General features: G+C 38.1%; 1 protein-coding gene across 6 annotated transcripts in view; it reads right to left on the bottom strand.

Annotated features, from left to right (window-relative positions):
• The window catches only part of PALLD (palladin, cytoskeletal associated protein), a 211,753-nt gene extending 197,588 nt beyond the window's left edge, over positions 1-14,165 (bottom strand). For 4 of the 6 annotated variants that reach the window (XM_075421676.1, XM_009940463.2, XM_075421680.1 and 1 more), the window contains exons 1-2: positions 10,655-10,794; positions 6,630-7,673 (exon numbers count right to left, since the gene is read on the bottom strand). In XM_075421676.1, coding sequence (XP_075277791.1) covers positions 6,630-7,672 — 1,043 coding nt within the window. In that variant the 5' untranslated portion in view covers position 7,673; positions 10,655-10,794. Of the gene's footprint in view, positions 1-6,629; positions 7,674-10,654; positions 10,795-14,103 lie in introns of those variants that run through there. The other 2 variants (XM_075421678.1, XM_075421677.1) reach the window with 2 other exon arrangements.
• Between the last annotated feature and the right edge of the window lie 2,358 nt (positions 14,166-16,523).

The following is a 16,523-nucleotide window of genomic DNA, read 5'->3' as shown; positions in this document are numbered from 1 at the left end:
CATATGCAGGCAATGTTTCTAGGTGGGGATTTTGGGTACTTGTTACAGTGAAATTTAGATAAAGAACACTAATGAGAAGAAAAGGGTTATAATGAGAGCAAATAGATTCCTTAAAGGAAAGGAGCCTTGTTCTTGCCATGTAGTATGTGGATTTTTTTCTTTTTCTTTTTTTCAGTCAATTTGCTGTTGAAGAAGGAAGAGAATATACTTTGCACAAAACATTTCAATACTTGTGCTACAGAATCTGGGTGAATATCTGTAAATACTTTAATCATAGCTTACAGATGAGGGCAGACCTCAGAAACATTTAAATATTCAGGTAGTGAGGCAAATGCTGAAGAGCTCTAAGTCGTTCCCAGAAGGGATTTGCTTTAGCTAGCTCAGTCCTAACTCGTGTATTTTAAGTACTGGACTGCTGATGCACTTTGAAGGAGAGATACTTACCGATACAATGCTTTTGAGAGTAATACAGAAAAATCTATGTTTCAACTTATATTTCATATGCCTTAGACCTTCTAAAGATGACAGATAATCAAGCACTTCTCAAGCTATTCAATACTTTGCAAGCTCTTAGGTCAGAATTTGGGTTGTTCAGCAATGCTACAAATGTTCTGACCACTGACATCTTCGTTGTTAGATATCTAATTTTCTGCTAGTAGAACTAGTGAGTTAGGCATTGAATTTTGAGGAAATGTAGTGGTTCCTGAAATTTAACTGATTGTTATCTTTTGGGATTCAACCCTAAGATTCTAGTTATAAGTCCTTCTGTGAAAGGTTATTTACTTTATTCTTGTAGAACGAAGCTACTTTGGTCAAGTTTTGTCACTCCAACCATAATACTTACAGTTTTTACTTTCTGTATGACACAGCTATAAACATCCAAGGAACTTAAAATTTAAAAGGTCTTCATAGTCACATAACCTTCAAATATAAACCTTGTCCTTACACCACATTAGATGGTTTCTTTGCTTATAATAAGAGTCTACAACCTTGTTATCCTTAGCCTTATAAGAAGCATAGCAGGTTAAGTCAGGATTCTAGCTGGAATTCGGAAAAGTTGAGGATTTTGGAAAGTTTAGCTCCAAAAAAAGCTATGAAAAGGGAGTAAAGCCAGTTATAAAGATTATTTGGATCCAGAATAATATGTGATGTGTAGAAAAAAAAAAACCACCACACTAAACAGTCAGAAATACCAAAGTAGTTTCTTTTGAAGGTCTTTTGCTCTGCTGTAGATCACTTGGATGAATTCATGGCTAGCAGTACTTGATTCTGCCTAAATTTCAGCTGTACTCATTACTAGGCTGGACAACTTCTTGGGTGCTGGGAAAAAGAACAATTTGTGAGTGCTTTTCTTGTCACTATTAAACTATTGTTATTTCATCATGACTTTAGGAACTATGGTTTGTGCTTATTTTCTTTGCAGATGAGACAAAAAAATGAAAATCCCAGTTGCTCTCTACTTCTTTCTTACCACATAGAGTTCCAAAAATACTATTTGCAATGGCTATGTTATTGAAACTGGCTTTCCTGGAAAAAATCAGAACAACTGAAGCCTGATTTCTGCAGATTTTATTGCTATGTGCAAATGTACAGATCATGGTAATCCTGGCTCATGCCCCTGTCTGCATCTCCTGTTCAGGAAGTTTTGCAGGTGTTAAGTGGATGGCTCTTATGCCTCAGAGACCGGGTAACAGTTCAGCTTGTTGTATAGCTCTTGTTTCGGCAATAACATTCATACCCATTTCTGGTTTCTACCTATTCAGCAGTTTTCACAAAACGTTTAATAACATTTACACCTTTTTCCCGCTGGCCAGCTTCTTCAGAAAATTGTAGGTATTTAAATCTTTCCAATTCATATGACCGTGCTCCAAAGATTTTTTCAAAGGTATTACAAATCAGAAATTCAGTCTAAAGAAACAGTTATCTAAGCACAGTGCTTTAGAAAACTAGATTCTTTTTATTGCCAAAATAGAAGAAAATGGGCAACTAGTATTGATTGTATCACTGGTGTGTTTTTGTTTTTTTTTTTTAAACAATATAAAACTCAAATTTACAGAAATGTTCCTGAAAGTGGCAGAAACATCAAGCATTCTGCACTTGTTCTGCAATACATCAATGGTTTTAAATCGGATGTCTTTTTCCACTGCAGTATACTAGCTATTTACTGGATATTCAGTACATACCATAAAACTTTCAGCTCCAGAAAGAGGGGAAGTGATGTGCATAGGTGATATTATGAAACTGTTTAGAAGTTCCTAGTAACGTTATTATAGTCTACTATACACTACAATTTTTTTTCTGCATGCTTTCTTATCTTCTAAAGGACAGAACCCCCTCCTTTCCCCAAGATTCTGAGACGGGAATTTGAAGCCTCACGCAAACAGCACGCAGGTACTTGGTGTGTCGTTACACAGTCAGCACAGTCTCTTGACCACTGAGTAAGTCTTGGCTTTTGTTGTATGGGCTCCCCAACAGCGCTCAGTAGCCGAAGGGCTCTATACTTCCCCCTTGCGCGGCTGGGCCCTCAGAAGAAATCCAGCCTGCGAGAACCCTGCCCGTGTTGTGTGCGAGTGACCTCTTCAGCCAAGTCAGCGTCATTACAGAAAAATTACGGTGCAAAATTGTATTGACTTCCAAAATGAATAGTTATAGAGGTACAGCTGTCATAGTTTTCCTCTCTTGAAGATCCACACTGAAATGGAGACTAAAGGGGAAATGTATTTTTAGTGGCAACTTTGGAAAAGTAATTTGCTGTAAGCAAATTGTTTTGTTTAAGTATAGTCACAAATGTGTGTTGTTGCCAGATGGAGAATTATTAATTATTAAATAAAAGCAATTCAAGGCTGGATCATGAAAGTGTATTAAACTGACTGCCAACAAGCTTTGCAAGAGACTGAGAAGCTGACATGAAGCGTATTTGCTGTGATTCAGCAATGGTTGTATCTGCAGACTATTAACATAGCACAATTATGGGTTTCAAAAAGGGAAATAAACCAAAAGTTACAAATTAATTGGTACTGATGAGATTACTTAAAAGTAGACTTGATTTTAAAATCATCTACTACTATGTCAGCTGTGTTTCTCATGAATCTTTCTGCTCAGTGATTAAGATGTGGCTTCTCATTTAATGATTCTGCAAGAGTTAAGATTCAGAAAAGCAGAGTTTGCACTGAAATTTAAAGAACATTAAGCTTTTTTCTAGATTTATTGTAAACATCTTGATCTTAGCAGCCTCTGAAATGAATACAACAACGATGTAAAAGACCTAAGCAAAAAAAGCTCCATAGCTTGTACATAACTTCCTAGTTCAGTTGACATTTACGTATAGTTCTGGAGTCATATCACTGAAGTAGACTGATGTTCTGCCAGATAAAGTCAGAGCAACAAGATACGGAAGCATTACAGCAGCACATCTTGCTATTAGAACACTGCAACCTCATTGCTGCTGTCAAACTCACTTAAGCTATCTATGCCGTGTCTCATAAAATAAATCAACAACTTCTAATCAGTTCTGAACAGAACTGTACTTGTACCAACGGCAGAAAACACAGAATATGTGAGTCTGATGGCACCAGTGAGGTTTTTTTGCTGTGTTATGAAAGTAAATGCCTGTTGACCCTAAGCTCTATGTAGTGGATGTTTCATAATTCTGTTTTTAGAGATCTTCCATGCCTGTGTGCTGCCTATTCCAAGATAATTTTCACCCCACAAAACAGATTTTTTTAACTCAGTAGGACTGAAATGTCAAAGCATAATAGACTGATACCACCATCAGTCTATTATGCTTTAACATACAGAGTTTTATATTAAATTGTAGGTTAAACTATATCTTCTGCCAACAGAAACAGTGTTTCATTCTAGTAAAACACTATTGTCTATAGACTGACTCTCAGTATCTTAGTAGTCTCATTAATGACTTGATAAGTAGTACTCTATTAATAAAAAATTGTCTCTTGCTTTCTCAGCAAAAAACTTTGTGGGAAAGTTTGCTGTTCAACTTACGGAAGCATGGATGTTTTTAAAATTAAAATACTAGGAAAAATAAGGTCTTTGAGGCAATATGTATCATAATGAATTCTCACCTGTATGAAAGACAGTTTAGTTTTTTTTTCTTCTAGCTGCATTACCTGTCGATACGAGCTGGCAGAGCAACTCTTTCTCCCTGTGCCATCTGTTTGTATAGAGATGGGGGAATGGGTGGAACTCACCTCACATATGCTTAGTCTGAAGTATTTGGCTTAAAGTCTTGTCAATGTACCAAACAGGTCACCCCTGGTAGGTGTTCTTCTCTAGTGACTGCAGATGGAGTCTAGGGTGACTTGGTCAGGTTAGATACCTAACCTACAGGTGGTTAAAATAAGGTGAAAAGTCTTTAGTATGAATTAATAACAATTATTTATTTTCCTGAATGGTGGTGCCTCTGTCTGTTGCTGTTACTCTATTTTACAACTCAAAAGTATCAGTAACAGTATGTTAGCTGTCACATTACCTAACCCAACAACAACAAAAGAATTAATAGAAGTTAACACCTTGTATTGCACTAGTGTCCACATCAGTACCACTGGCAGGCTGCATTATCTTAGTGAGGGGAAAGGAAGAATCTAAGAGAAGCAGCACAAGAGGAGGATTCCCTGGCTGTCATAATTGTGTGACTTCTACAATTCCCCTTTCCTGCTTCATAGAAGTCTGAAGTAGAATGAACAACTGGAAGGCTTTTGCACGCTTAACTGTGATTCTTGTCTTTTTTTCCCAGTAGATGTTTAAAAAAATAAAAATACTAAACAACTATTAATGACATGATGTGGCTGTCTTATTGCTTGATAGGCACTACAATTTAGGCATTACAATTATATTTTTGGGGTAAACTTCCTGACCCGCCGGCAAGGCTCATGATGTAATTCCTGTTTAGCATACTTAGATCCACAGCTTGCCTTGGTTTAGATCAGTTGGCTTCAGTTTGTACGACAACCTAAACTTGAGTACATAACCAATGTACTCAGTGGGTTGAGGTACAACTTTTTCCACTTTGTATACAAGAATAACTGAACATACTTGATGTCTCTATAAATGATCTTTTGACCCTGTAAAAATTTCAGTATCTCAACATTCAGCTTGTCTGGGATACATTTTCACTGAACATGCAGAGAAGGATAAAGGCAATACTGTTGTCTTCAACAGTCACAAATTAAACCCTCTGGAGGTATTTTATACAAAGTAACTTTTCACTGTGGAATGAAAGCCTATACAAGCACATATAGCCATCACACCACTTTTCAAGCTGTACTTTTTTCATCTTGATGACAAAGATCTAAAATCTTCTAGCTGAAAGCTCTGTTTATTCCCTCCGCAAAGCTGTACCAAAAGGTACAGATTTTAAAAGTACGTTAAAGACCGATTTCAAAGGAGAAGTTCAATTATGGTATGTATGAAGACACTACTGACAGATGTGAATTCCAAACCTTGCATAGTTGCAAGGCCTATACATGTGACTATCTGCAAGCAATCACGGGTACTTTAATACAAAATATTAGTAATTTTAAAGTGTTGAAAGACTTCACAGAAAAAGATATAAACATATTTAAAGCACAACAAGTATTACAGAAAAGTGATTGCTACATTCCTTTAAGTAAATGTTGAGAACTTTAAAAGAATTGTGTAGTCTCCAGATGTAACTAAAGAACCTTACAGGAAGTTCTGAATGGGGAACTACAAATCCTATCCTGTCCAAACAGGACATTTTAGACAAAATGGTCCTTTGAGAATATTAAATATGCTCAGTTGACTTGAAACCAAAGTAAGCTGTGAAGAACTATTAAACTAGAGGTATAATCTATCTCTGTGTGTGTTAAGCAATCATATTAGCAGTAAGGCTCAGCCCTGTGAAGTGGCAAACACTGTCCATGCAGTGCTGGTTGACCTTAACTTCTACCAACTTTAGAAAGAAATGAAGACAGTGGAAAGTATTCTGAGTTACACAGCCCTGTGAATGATACTGCGAATGTAGCTTTTATAATTGTTATAAACACATGTTAATAAGGAACCTAAAACAAACAAACTTATGCAGCAGTTACTTCTATGTTTTGTCTTTGAACAAAAGCAAGTGCACCTAAATTTCACTACAAAGTATCAAAAGAAATTTTGAAATGGGGAACATCTTAATGTCTTCTGGAAATGACTTACACGAGGCTATTTGGCTTGATTTAGGTTATCACATAGTATAAATCCCAAAACCCGTTGGTATGGGGCTTGGAGACATTCTAATTAATTGACAGTAAAAGCTGTATCAACTGCCCAATACATGCTCTTCAGGGGCAAAGTGGGAATTCTTTCACCTAGATTAATGAGGTAACAGTCACACAGAACGTCGTTAGAGCCAGTTCTGTTTTGAAATGTGCCATGTCACTCTTAAATCAAGTAGAACTTCATTTCCCAAGCAGAAAACAACAAAACACTCTAAGAGAACTACAGAGGTCAGAATCTGTTATTCCATATGCTTACTAACCACTGCATGATCCACCGTTCTTACGCGACTACTTCTAAGCAGGTCCACTGTGATACCTGTCCTTAGGTACCTTCCACGATCAGAAGATGATGATACCCAGTGACTTAGTTAAAAGGCACACATTTACCTGACATCAGGGACTGGGTTGCCAGCAACTCTGCATTCCAGCAATACTTTGTTCCCTTCAGCAACTTCCTGACTCCGGAGCTTCTGAGTGAACTGAGGTGGTGAAGGCTGATTCTCTTCCATGTTGATAAAGGGGTGGCAAAGGTCCATTTCACTCTGAGTGACGCTCTCCCTTTTAGAAAAGTGTTCTCCATTCAGATGAACCGCAGGTAATTTTGCCTCAGGCTTAGTCTCTTGACATGGCTTGTTAAACTCCCGGTTCACTGAGGTACTTGAAGTTGGTTGTTTCTTTTTAGGAGACAGGTATCCACTGTCTGGAGAAGAAGAGTCCCCATCAGGACTTCGGCCTCTTGTCTTTGCTGCCTGTCTAAATATAGATGACAATTCCTCTATGAATGTGGCAGCTTTGTCACACAGCTTGTTCCTGAAAGGAACTTCTCCCTGGGATGCCGATTCGGACTTTGGGCTTGTCTTAGGCACAGCTGGACCATCCTTCTCCAAATGTTTTAGGCTTCTGATGAAGCTGGGACTAGCAGCTAGCAAAGGTGAGGTGCTTGCTTGCCTCCTGGAAACTGTGACAAAACTACTTGCTGTTTGAGGTGTAGTGGATTGCTCTTTCTGATTCCCTTGGAGAACATGACTTGCAGCAGATGAAGTCAGACTGCTTGCTTGAGGCCTCTGTAAAGCATCTTGCTCATGCAGTTTAGTATCCCTGAAAGAAGGATTTTCTGAAGTGCTAGAAAGAGAGGTGTTGAAATGAGTAAAGTCTGGTGCTACATTCTGATCCTCCTTCATGGAACTGGCAATGGCATCCCGAGCTATGTCAAGGCTCTTACATATCTCCTCCTGGGTAAGAAAGGCAGAAAGTTCATTTGAGAATTCCCCATTCTGTATGTCTGATAGGGAATTGTAGAAAGAGTTATGGTAGGATGAAGCTTCTGACATATTTTCAGGATACCCCTTATTCATGCCTCTCTCTGCGCAGTAAGCCTCCTTCAGCATTAAAGAAAGAGGCAATGCCTGGCCACAGCTTCTGTCTTGCATCCTGGAAGACACAGATACAATTCCTTAACAAAAACACATTTGTCAATAAAAAAAATCCTGTTATATCCTGGCTCCCATAAGCTAGATGCAAAACTGGGAGAAGAGCAGAACCCAATGGTGCATGAAATACTTACTGTAAACCTTGATTTCTATTAGAATGGGCCAGGACTACAAATTGTCTGGGTGGAAATGAGAGCACTTAGGAGTCATTTTTCTCATGCGGCTTCCTTCAGAACTATGAAGACATCTTTCGTCTGTACATTGCCTAGCACAAGTTCAATTCCACTGGACCAATCTGATTCATTATTTCACATCCGATTTATTATTTCACATTAATGCTATTACATTTCACTTTTTCCAGTTTTACGCTTATGGTGATTTGGGGAATGCATTTACTTTCCTCTTTCCCATAACATTGCCTTTCAGACACTAAACCATCAAATTTCAAGAGGAAAACACTATTCTAGTTGAAACCAGGAGAATCTACACAAGGATGTTTGGACTAGAAATTCTAAGTTATCCTTTCTGTTTACTGTTGATACTATCTTTAACATTAGTTTACTTCTTGGGTTAATGTTTTTAACTTGCTACCTTCCAGTACAATTTAGTAGCACTTCTCCCAACACTGATAAGTGGAATATCAAACTAGCACATGCTAAAAGTAAAATACTAAAGAAATAGATTTCACAACCTATATATCATCCTGCACCATGCGTGTAATACATATTCTGTACCAGTTTCACCAAGTACAGAATAATCTATACATCTCCAGTTCTCCCACGTGATTTTAGAATGAGGATGAGCATGCTCTGCCTCTGCAAAGCCAGCAAGAAACAAGACATTAGGGAAACCGCCCTTCTCCCAAGGGAAGTATCTGCCTGAAACTCTCCTTATTGAAATGTATTTGTCCTCCTGGTCACTGGATTGCAGGTGAACTGATCTTAATAGTAAGTGCTGCTCCTGTGAAGCATTTAATTAAGCTGAACATCAGTGTTTTTAATTACCCTTGAAAATTATCTTCTTATTATGATAATTTCTGTAAGATTAATTCTGCACAATATTTTTAAAAACATTAGATTTTCTTTTAAAAGTCCAAAGTATTTCTCCACTGATAGATAGGTGGCTTGGCAGTCATGAGATGCACTCGGATATATTTTACATCAGTTTGTGCAAGCTCCAATTACCTTTAGTCACTTCACCAGGGCTTACCCGGCATGTAGTCATTAACTGACTGACAGATTATTGGAATTCTTGGCCTGACATACACATCTCTTGATATGCCTGCTTGTCTTGCCAATAGATTACAACTTAACACATAAAAGAGAAGTACAAGTGAACCAAAGCATTTTAGGATTTGATATATGCTTTTATAGAATACAGTGATAGGCATATTCTTTGTTGGGATTACATCTTTCTTTCCTTTTGTTTGTGTTTACAGGACAACAAATTTACCAACTGTGCCAGTCTCTTGTCAACAAAATCTAAAAAAGCATATACAGTATAACTGACTACCACATAGGAGCTTTAAAGAATGAATCTGAGAAGCCGAGCAAACAGTTGGTCTAGACGCTCAGCTGTTAAGGCATAAACTGGATGAATGCCGGGGAGCAAGGGTTAAACCTGGAGAGTTTCTGCTTCCTTAATCTTAATTTTTTTAAAAAACTTTGTATTCAAATGAACAAAGGTTCTAGTTTACTATTTAGATAACTTGTAAATACCTGTGCTTCAAATTATATCTTTATTTAAGTCTGATTCACACTAGTTCCTAGCTGGCTCACATCTGAAACTGATAGATTACATACTCAGATAAACTTCTCTGACTTGCAACATCAAGCTGCTCTGGTGTTTCAATGGGTTATGGGTCAGAGGACAATATCGCCTATTGATAGCCACGTGACACAATGATTAAAATGAATGTGTTATGAATTAGCATATCTCCTAATACTCAGTTTTACGCTCTTTTATCACTCATTAGAAGAATATAATAGCTGCAATATGTCATAATTTTCAAAGCCCAATTTCTAAATTAAGGTAAATCAATCTGTACCTAGGTATTTAGACAAAGACAATGAATTTAAACATGTGCTGGTTATTGGTAATTTCTAATGCTGGCAAACTTTCTTGGTGAGAAAGGTCTGGTACCTAAAAATGGATTTATATGTCTAGCTTTAGACAGCTGAATGGAAGCTTCCAGTATAAAGACTTTTTCTCAGCCACACTGTAATACATAAACCCACCATTCTTTCAGAGCAACTTGTAACCACAGTGAACTGGAGGTGAAGTATCAGTAACCCTATCAAATAGCATATAAGATCATAATTAGCTATTTCTAGCTTCTCCAAGTTAGACTACAATGTATTTATAACAGTTTTCATCATCATTACTCATTAGGTAACCTGTAAAGCCATATACTATATCATTTAAAGACACAACATAAAATACAATGTTGTATGCAGATCAGTGTTTAGCTATACTTCCAGCACTATTGCTTATAAACTATTTATGGGGTCATATTTGCTATATATTTTAAAATTACTCACAAGTAAACACACATTTTAATATCACCACTGTTTAAATATTTGTTCAGAAAATAATATAGATGCCCTAAGGAATAATACATTAAATAGTAAATTCAAAATGTACTGGATTACAATAATCTCAGAAAACATTTGAATAATTAATCAAATTAATGTATTCAAGTCACAAATAACGGAATATGGAAAACCACAGAAAATCAAAGGACTCATTCTGGGAAAACTATAAGCATCCTGAATTTGTGGAACCTGTCCAATGAAAAATTATTACTTAAAAAAATATGACCTAAAGCAAATCTGTTCAAAGGAATAATATGAACGAAGAAATGTATCTAGTAAGATTTTTTTAAAACAAAAAAGGCATATATTTTTCCTCTGAATTTTGAAATCCTGCAAAATTACTCCCCAATGAACAATAATTATATTTAGTAGAAAATGTAAAACAAACCTTACAATAAACAGGCCAATATGAAGAGTCTCAAGTATAATTAACAGGAGGTAAAGCTGCTTTTTTCCTTCTTTATCTAAGTAGGCTTAAAGTTGCTCCAGCTATTCACTACAGATTGCTTGGTCCTCAGTAAGCATCGAGAAGACTGTGGCCCGTGCGTTGCATCTGTCCTCTGTGACTATGTAATTCTTACCCCACTCATCTATATTTGGTAACTGAACTCATGTTTCAGCATACTGCCACTATCTGGAATTCCAGTAGAAGCAACGTTAGGCCTGGAAGTGGCACAAAGTTCTGTGCACTTACTACTCAGTAATTCAGAGAACCTAATCGTCTAAATGAGCAATTTTTGTTATATTTAACACAGCATTTTAGGCTCTTTTAAAATCTTACTCTGGAATTTTAGGATGTAATTTTTGATCATTATTAAAGGGCCTGCCTGCACAGGTCATAGAAAACACTGTGTGTAACTGATTTTTGAAAAATGCTTTTTGTCTTAGCAGATTTTTATTTTTTTAACAAAATTAACTATTTTTATGACAAGAAATAAAATAATTTACTTTTTCTACTAAAAGTAGTTTAAAACTAATAGCTTCCTTGTGTACCTTAAAATCTCCCAGGAAAAGAAAAAAGCATAGAAACGTACAATCATTTAGGTTGGAAAAGACCCTTTACATTTTTAGAGTTGTCAGCAGAAATGGTAGATCTTTTCATAAGAATAGATAGTTACTAATCTGTAATCATATACTACACTGTATAAATACATTTACCTACTGAATTTTCACATCTCATATGAAGCAATCCTATCATCAGAAAAGAACTATCTCCCTCAGAAATGACACACAAAATCCCTGGAAAACATGTATGCTTTAAAAAGACCCCACAACTCTGACACATGTATTAACACTGAAAGAATCAAAATGCATTTCTGGTTTCAATAGCCTTGTAGACTGTAATGAGTCAACTCTCTTTTACAGGGTTTGCTAAGGAAGTGCTTTCACCTCATTAAGAACTGGGAGAATTTTGTCTCAGGGAAGAAAAATTTTCTGTCCAAGAGCACCCTCGGGCCTTTTCAGGCACAACATTTCTTTTGATAATCAGCGACAGGAAGAACTAAACACGAATACTGCTGGTTTGATCTACAGAGTTTATCACATAATTTCCAGAAACAAAAGCAATATGTGGGTAAGATTGTTTCTGCCAGATTGCAGCCTATTGAGAATCAAATTCTCTAGTCTAGTCCTGGTTTAGGACATAGGACAAATTGTAGCTCCAAATAGGTGCTATGGACCTCCATCCCTTCTGCCAGCATCCATTATATCTGCTCTCCGATATCTCATTTTGTGGGCTGGCACTTGTTCTTAGCTCAAGGTCTCCTAGATACTGCCTTGCATTTTTTACTGAAGTTTATTCCTTGGCAACAACAGAAGTACAGTAGACCCACTGTTGTGACCGAAGTGCACAAGAGACTCATAGCTCCCTATTGGTCCCAGAGCATCTTTAGGTATTACCAAGTGCTGGTATCACACATTTTATTCCAGTGACTAATCAAGTATCTTTCTTTGCATCTTCATACAGGAAATTACCATCCCCTACTCAGAGCTTCAACAGATTCACTGTTAGAGTAGGAACACTTACTCACTTCACAATGTATACAAACTTCCTTCTGATGACTTGGGATCCTTACCACGTTGTAATGAAATTAATAAAAAGGATTTTAATTTATGTCATTTTACAGTAATTTCAGTGTGTCAAATAAGAACAGACTCATCATTCTAAAATTTCCAGGCTTACAACGGTACACAAAAAAAGGAGCTGGTAATAGAAGAGTTAACCGCTGCATGCCTAATTTTTAAGCAGTTACCCCACAGAGTGGAATCCAGGCCCTGTGTCAGGCACTGGCCTCTCCACTAAATGCATAAGGGTTAGCCACCTTGGAATGCGAGCCAAAAATAGCTTGCATATAAACAGCAACAAACTGCCTTGGGCTATCTTCAGCATTTTCTACAGAGAGGGGGTGGATGAAATCCTGGTTCTCGGAATAGTATGTTTAAATTGTCACTTCTAGGAAGAAAATATATCTGCCTGGAGACACCTGCAAAGATAATTTTTAAAGGAACTGATCTTTTACGAATAAGTTGCACTGGTGATTTGCGTAAATCAGGTATGCCTATTACTTTTTGTACAGCATAATAGAAACATTTGCCCAGAAAGTGAAAGATCTGTGTTCAGCTTATTCTTAGTAGCTTCAAGTGTTAATGAAATACTCATCATAACTTGCAAACTTCTTAGGGTAAGGTTTTATACAGCTGTATTAAGCCACGAACAATTTTTCCCAATGTCATTCTAATAGGATTTAGGGAATACTTACATTCTTTGACCTATGCTGAATCTTTTGGAAACTTACTTAATTTTTGACCAAGACTTCCCATTTTTGTTGCAAAAATAATGTGTATGCTCCTTTACAAAGGTGGTAGAGAGAAGCAAATCACTATAAGCAAATGCCAGAGAGACCAAAACTTTGGAACAATTAGACATTTTGAATGATAAACATGTGCAATAACTTGCAATGATGTAACAACTTAGCATTTACACATAAAATATAAAAATTAATAATAACATACAAACAAGATAAAGGATATCATGCCTGATATGTTCACTCCACCCCTACTGCAGTATTGTGGCAAATTCAACCGATGATCAGAACTCCACAGAGATAATACTTTACCAATAAATTTGATGAAGCATAGCTAGACTGGTCCCCCAAAACCTTAATAACAGTTTTCTAATACTAGTCAGCCAGACTCATTCAAAACCTCATGGAACAAGCTATAAAGCTATTCTGGTTGTACAAGCTTTCCATTCCACCTGATGAAGATGTTACATGGTGCAAAAGATTTTCATTGTTAATTGGGCTAAAACCAAAATAAACAAGCATGGTTCTTCACCTTAGTAGTTCATGTACTTACCTGAGAAAGCAGAAAACCTGTTATGGTCCCTGTTATTTTGTGTCTTAGCCTGAACAGCAACAGGATAAAATACAACTAGATACGCAATCTGCTTTCCAAGAGCTAAAGTCAAATACCAGTCTGTAAACTTCAAATAAGAATCTTTCAGAGCTTCTGTTTAAACCAGCAGAGACAGATACAACCCCCTTTACCAGTTGCCACAGAATCCTCCAGTTATTTTGAGTCACTAACAGACATTTTTGTCCACCTCTGAAAGTTAAAAAAACCCTAAAAATCTTGTCACTTGTGCTTAAAAATACTGGGTCACTGCCTTGCTGTAGTTTGATGCCATACATAGCTTTATTTCTTCATACTTAGCTTTATTTTCTTTCCTCAGCATGCAAACATGCTTAATTTTACTTCTAAATATATTTGTAAATAAATTTGTTACATAACTAGAGCTAATCTGTGTTTTTTATAGAGTGCATTGGAAGTACCTACCTGTTGTATACATATGAAAGCGTGAAACATAGTGAAATAGTCAAGCAGTGTCAATGGTAGCCAAACACCATTTTTCCAAGTCTCTGGAAGAGTTTCTCTGAGGATTTCCCTAGCAGGAAACTGTAGAAGTGCAACAGAAAAGCTCATACACCTTCAGTTTTGCTAGCAGTGGTACCGGTACTTGGTCTGGAAGAAATACAACAGTTGTTAAACTGTTAAAAGGACAGTAATAACTCACAGCCGCCTTTTACAGAACACTTCATCAACAAAGTGACACTGAGGGGCTGCAAGTAACAACAATTCAATAAACTTAAAAATATCACAACTTTCCAGAATTGCCACAGCTGTGAGTAGGAAAGGAAACCATAAAATGGAAAGGCAGGCTACTAAGCAACTCACACACCCACGGCGCCTGAGCCGGCCTTGCGCCTTCTGACGCCCTTCCACTCGCAGACCCACATACGCCGGGCGCTGAGGGAGCGGGACGGGAAGGGAAGGGGGGGTCGGCGCTGAGGGAGCAGGGAGAAAGGTGGGGGGAGTCCGCGCTGAGGGAGAAGGGCGGGCAAGGAGGTGCGGTGCCGGCGCTGAGGGAGCGGGACGGGAAGGGGGGGTCGGCGCGGAGGGAGCGGGGCGGGCAGGGAGGTAGGTGCTGGCGCTGAGGGAGCAGGGCGGGGGGGGGGGCAGAGTCGGCGCTGAGGGAGGAGGGGGTCGGCGGCGGGGCGGCGCTGGCAGAGATGAAGAGGTCGCGGGCGGCGGCGTGCGGCGGGGTAGGGAGCCCGGCCGCCCTTCCGGGCGAGGGGGAAGGAAGGCGCGGCGGGGCGAGGCGAGGGCGGGGAGCCACCGCCCGGTGTGGCTGCGGCGACCCCCGGGGAGGTGTGGTGGCGCGGCGGAGGCCCGCAGGACGGGCTCGGCTGTGAGGGCGTGTGGCTGTGGAGCGTGCCGTCAAAATTCTCGGCGAGGGGCGCAGCATGTGCGTTAGGCTCTGCGCTGTTGACACATTTCGCATTGAAATTCTTCCTCAGAACAGAGAACACACATAGACAATCTGGTTTACAGGTACTGGTATTTTTGTAATTAAAGTCCTTAAAAATCTGTATCGGCTAGGCTCGCATCTGTGCAGAAGGCCTTTTCACTTTCCAATCACATCAAAATATTGAAGGCATATAATATAATAGCATTAAATGACAAGAAAAGGGATATCGGCAAACTGTGGAATTGTCAGCCTTCTGTGGTTTAAGTAGGAAGGCTATGCCAGGTTTTAGTATGTGGGAATGTATACAAATAAGGGTTTAAACAAGCCTGTAATAGAGCAGATATTGTTAAAGCACAAACCCTCAAGAAATCCATTTCATGTTGAATTAAGAAACACGCAGGAAAGGAGTGGAAGTTACAGAGGACAGGACTGATGCAATCTCACAAAGGTAGACAAAGCAAGGGTAAAATTTGGCAGCGTAGCACATGGCGATATAACTGAGTAGTGGTCTAGCATGTAAAAATTTCAGATTATATGATACATTGAAGAAGTTTAAGCACCCTTTTTAATGTATTAGCTCAGTGTAGTCTGACATAATTTTCTAAGGAAGTAAGAATGGCAAATTATAACTAAAACACTAGTGGGAAAAAGCAACATTCTCACTTAATCAGACTGATACCTCATACTGTTTGAAAGAAGAAAAGCAAACCATTAAGTGTTAGGTAGTTAATTTCAGTGTCCCAGCTGTGCAAAGCAGAGTTAACACTAGTCTGGTTCTTAAGAGTTTTCTTTTAAGGAGTCCATATACAAAACCTTAGATGTAATTTTGTCTAGTTTCGTTTAACTTAATTTCTTCAACTGTTACTCTTCTCCAAGTTGATTTTTTTCAGTATTCTGTAGATGTTAGTCATATTCATGTGGCTTTACCATTTCTTTTATTTTGTAAATTAATTACACTTGTTGTCACTCCCTGTACCATATCTGGAAAGCTATCCATGCCGCTATGCCCTTTGTAGTATGGAACTCCTGCTTAACTTTAAGTATGTGCTTCAGTCCCACCCACATTAGCTGTTACCTGTATACCTTTGTGAAAAATATATTTCAAGCAAATCAGATTTTTTTTTTTTTAATAAAAACTGTTTGCACTCCTAAAACACTCATAGCTGGACAGTGAGAAAAATGCTTGATAGCATCACATGGCATCTTTTTATGTTGTGTGTACTAAACCTTTGTCAGTGCAGCTCAGTTAGACTTTCCTCTTCATAACGAAAATGAGCTCCATTAGATTAATTTTAGCTGCAAGCTTATAGTGCATATTTTACATGTTTATATTCACAGCCAGTCACGTACTCAGATTCCTTCTTGGCATGTGAAATGTGTTTGATCTGAACAGGCACAGACAGCGCTGAAGTTCAACACCAGATTAAAGCCTCTTTCTTTACAAGGG

Source organism: Opisthocomus hoazin, chromosome 5 (genome assembly GCF_030867145.1).
Source record: "Opisthocomus hoazin isolate bOpiHoa1 chromosome 5, bOpiHoa1.hap1, whole genome shotgun sequence".
Lineage (NCBI taxonomy): Eukaryota > Metazoa > Chordata > Aves > Opisthocomiformes > Opisthocomidae > Opisthocomus > Opisthocomus hoazin.
Note: the sequence above shows the minus strand (reverse complement) of the source record. Positions and strands in the feature narration are given on the sequence as shown.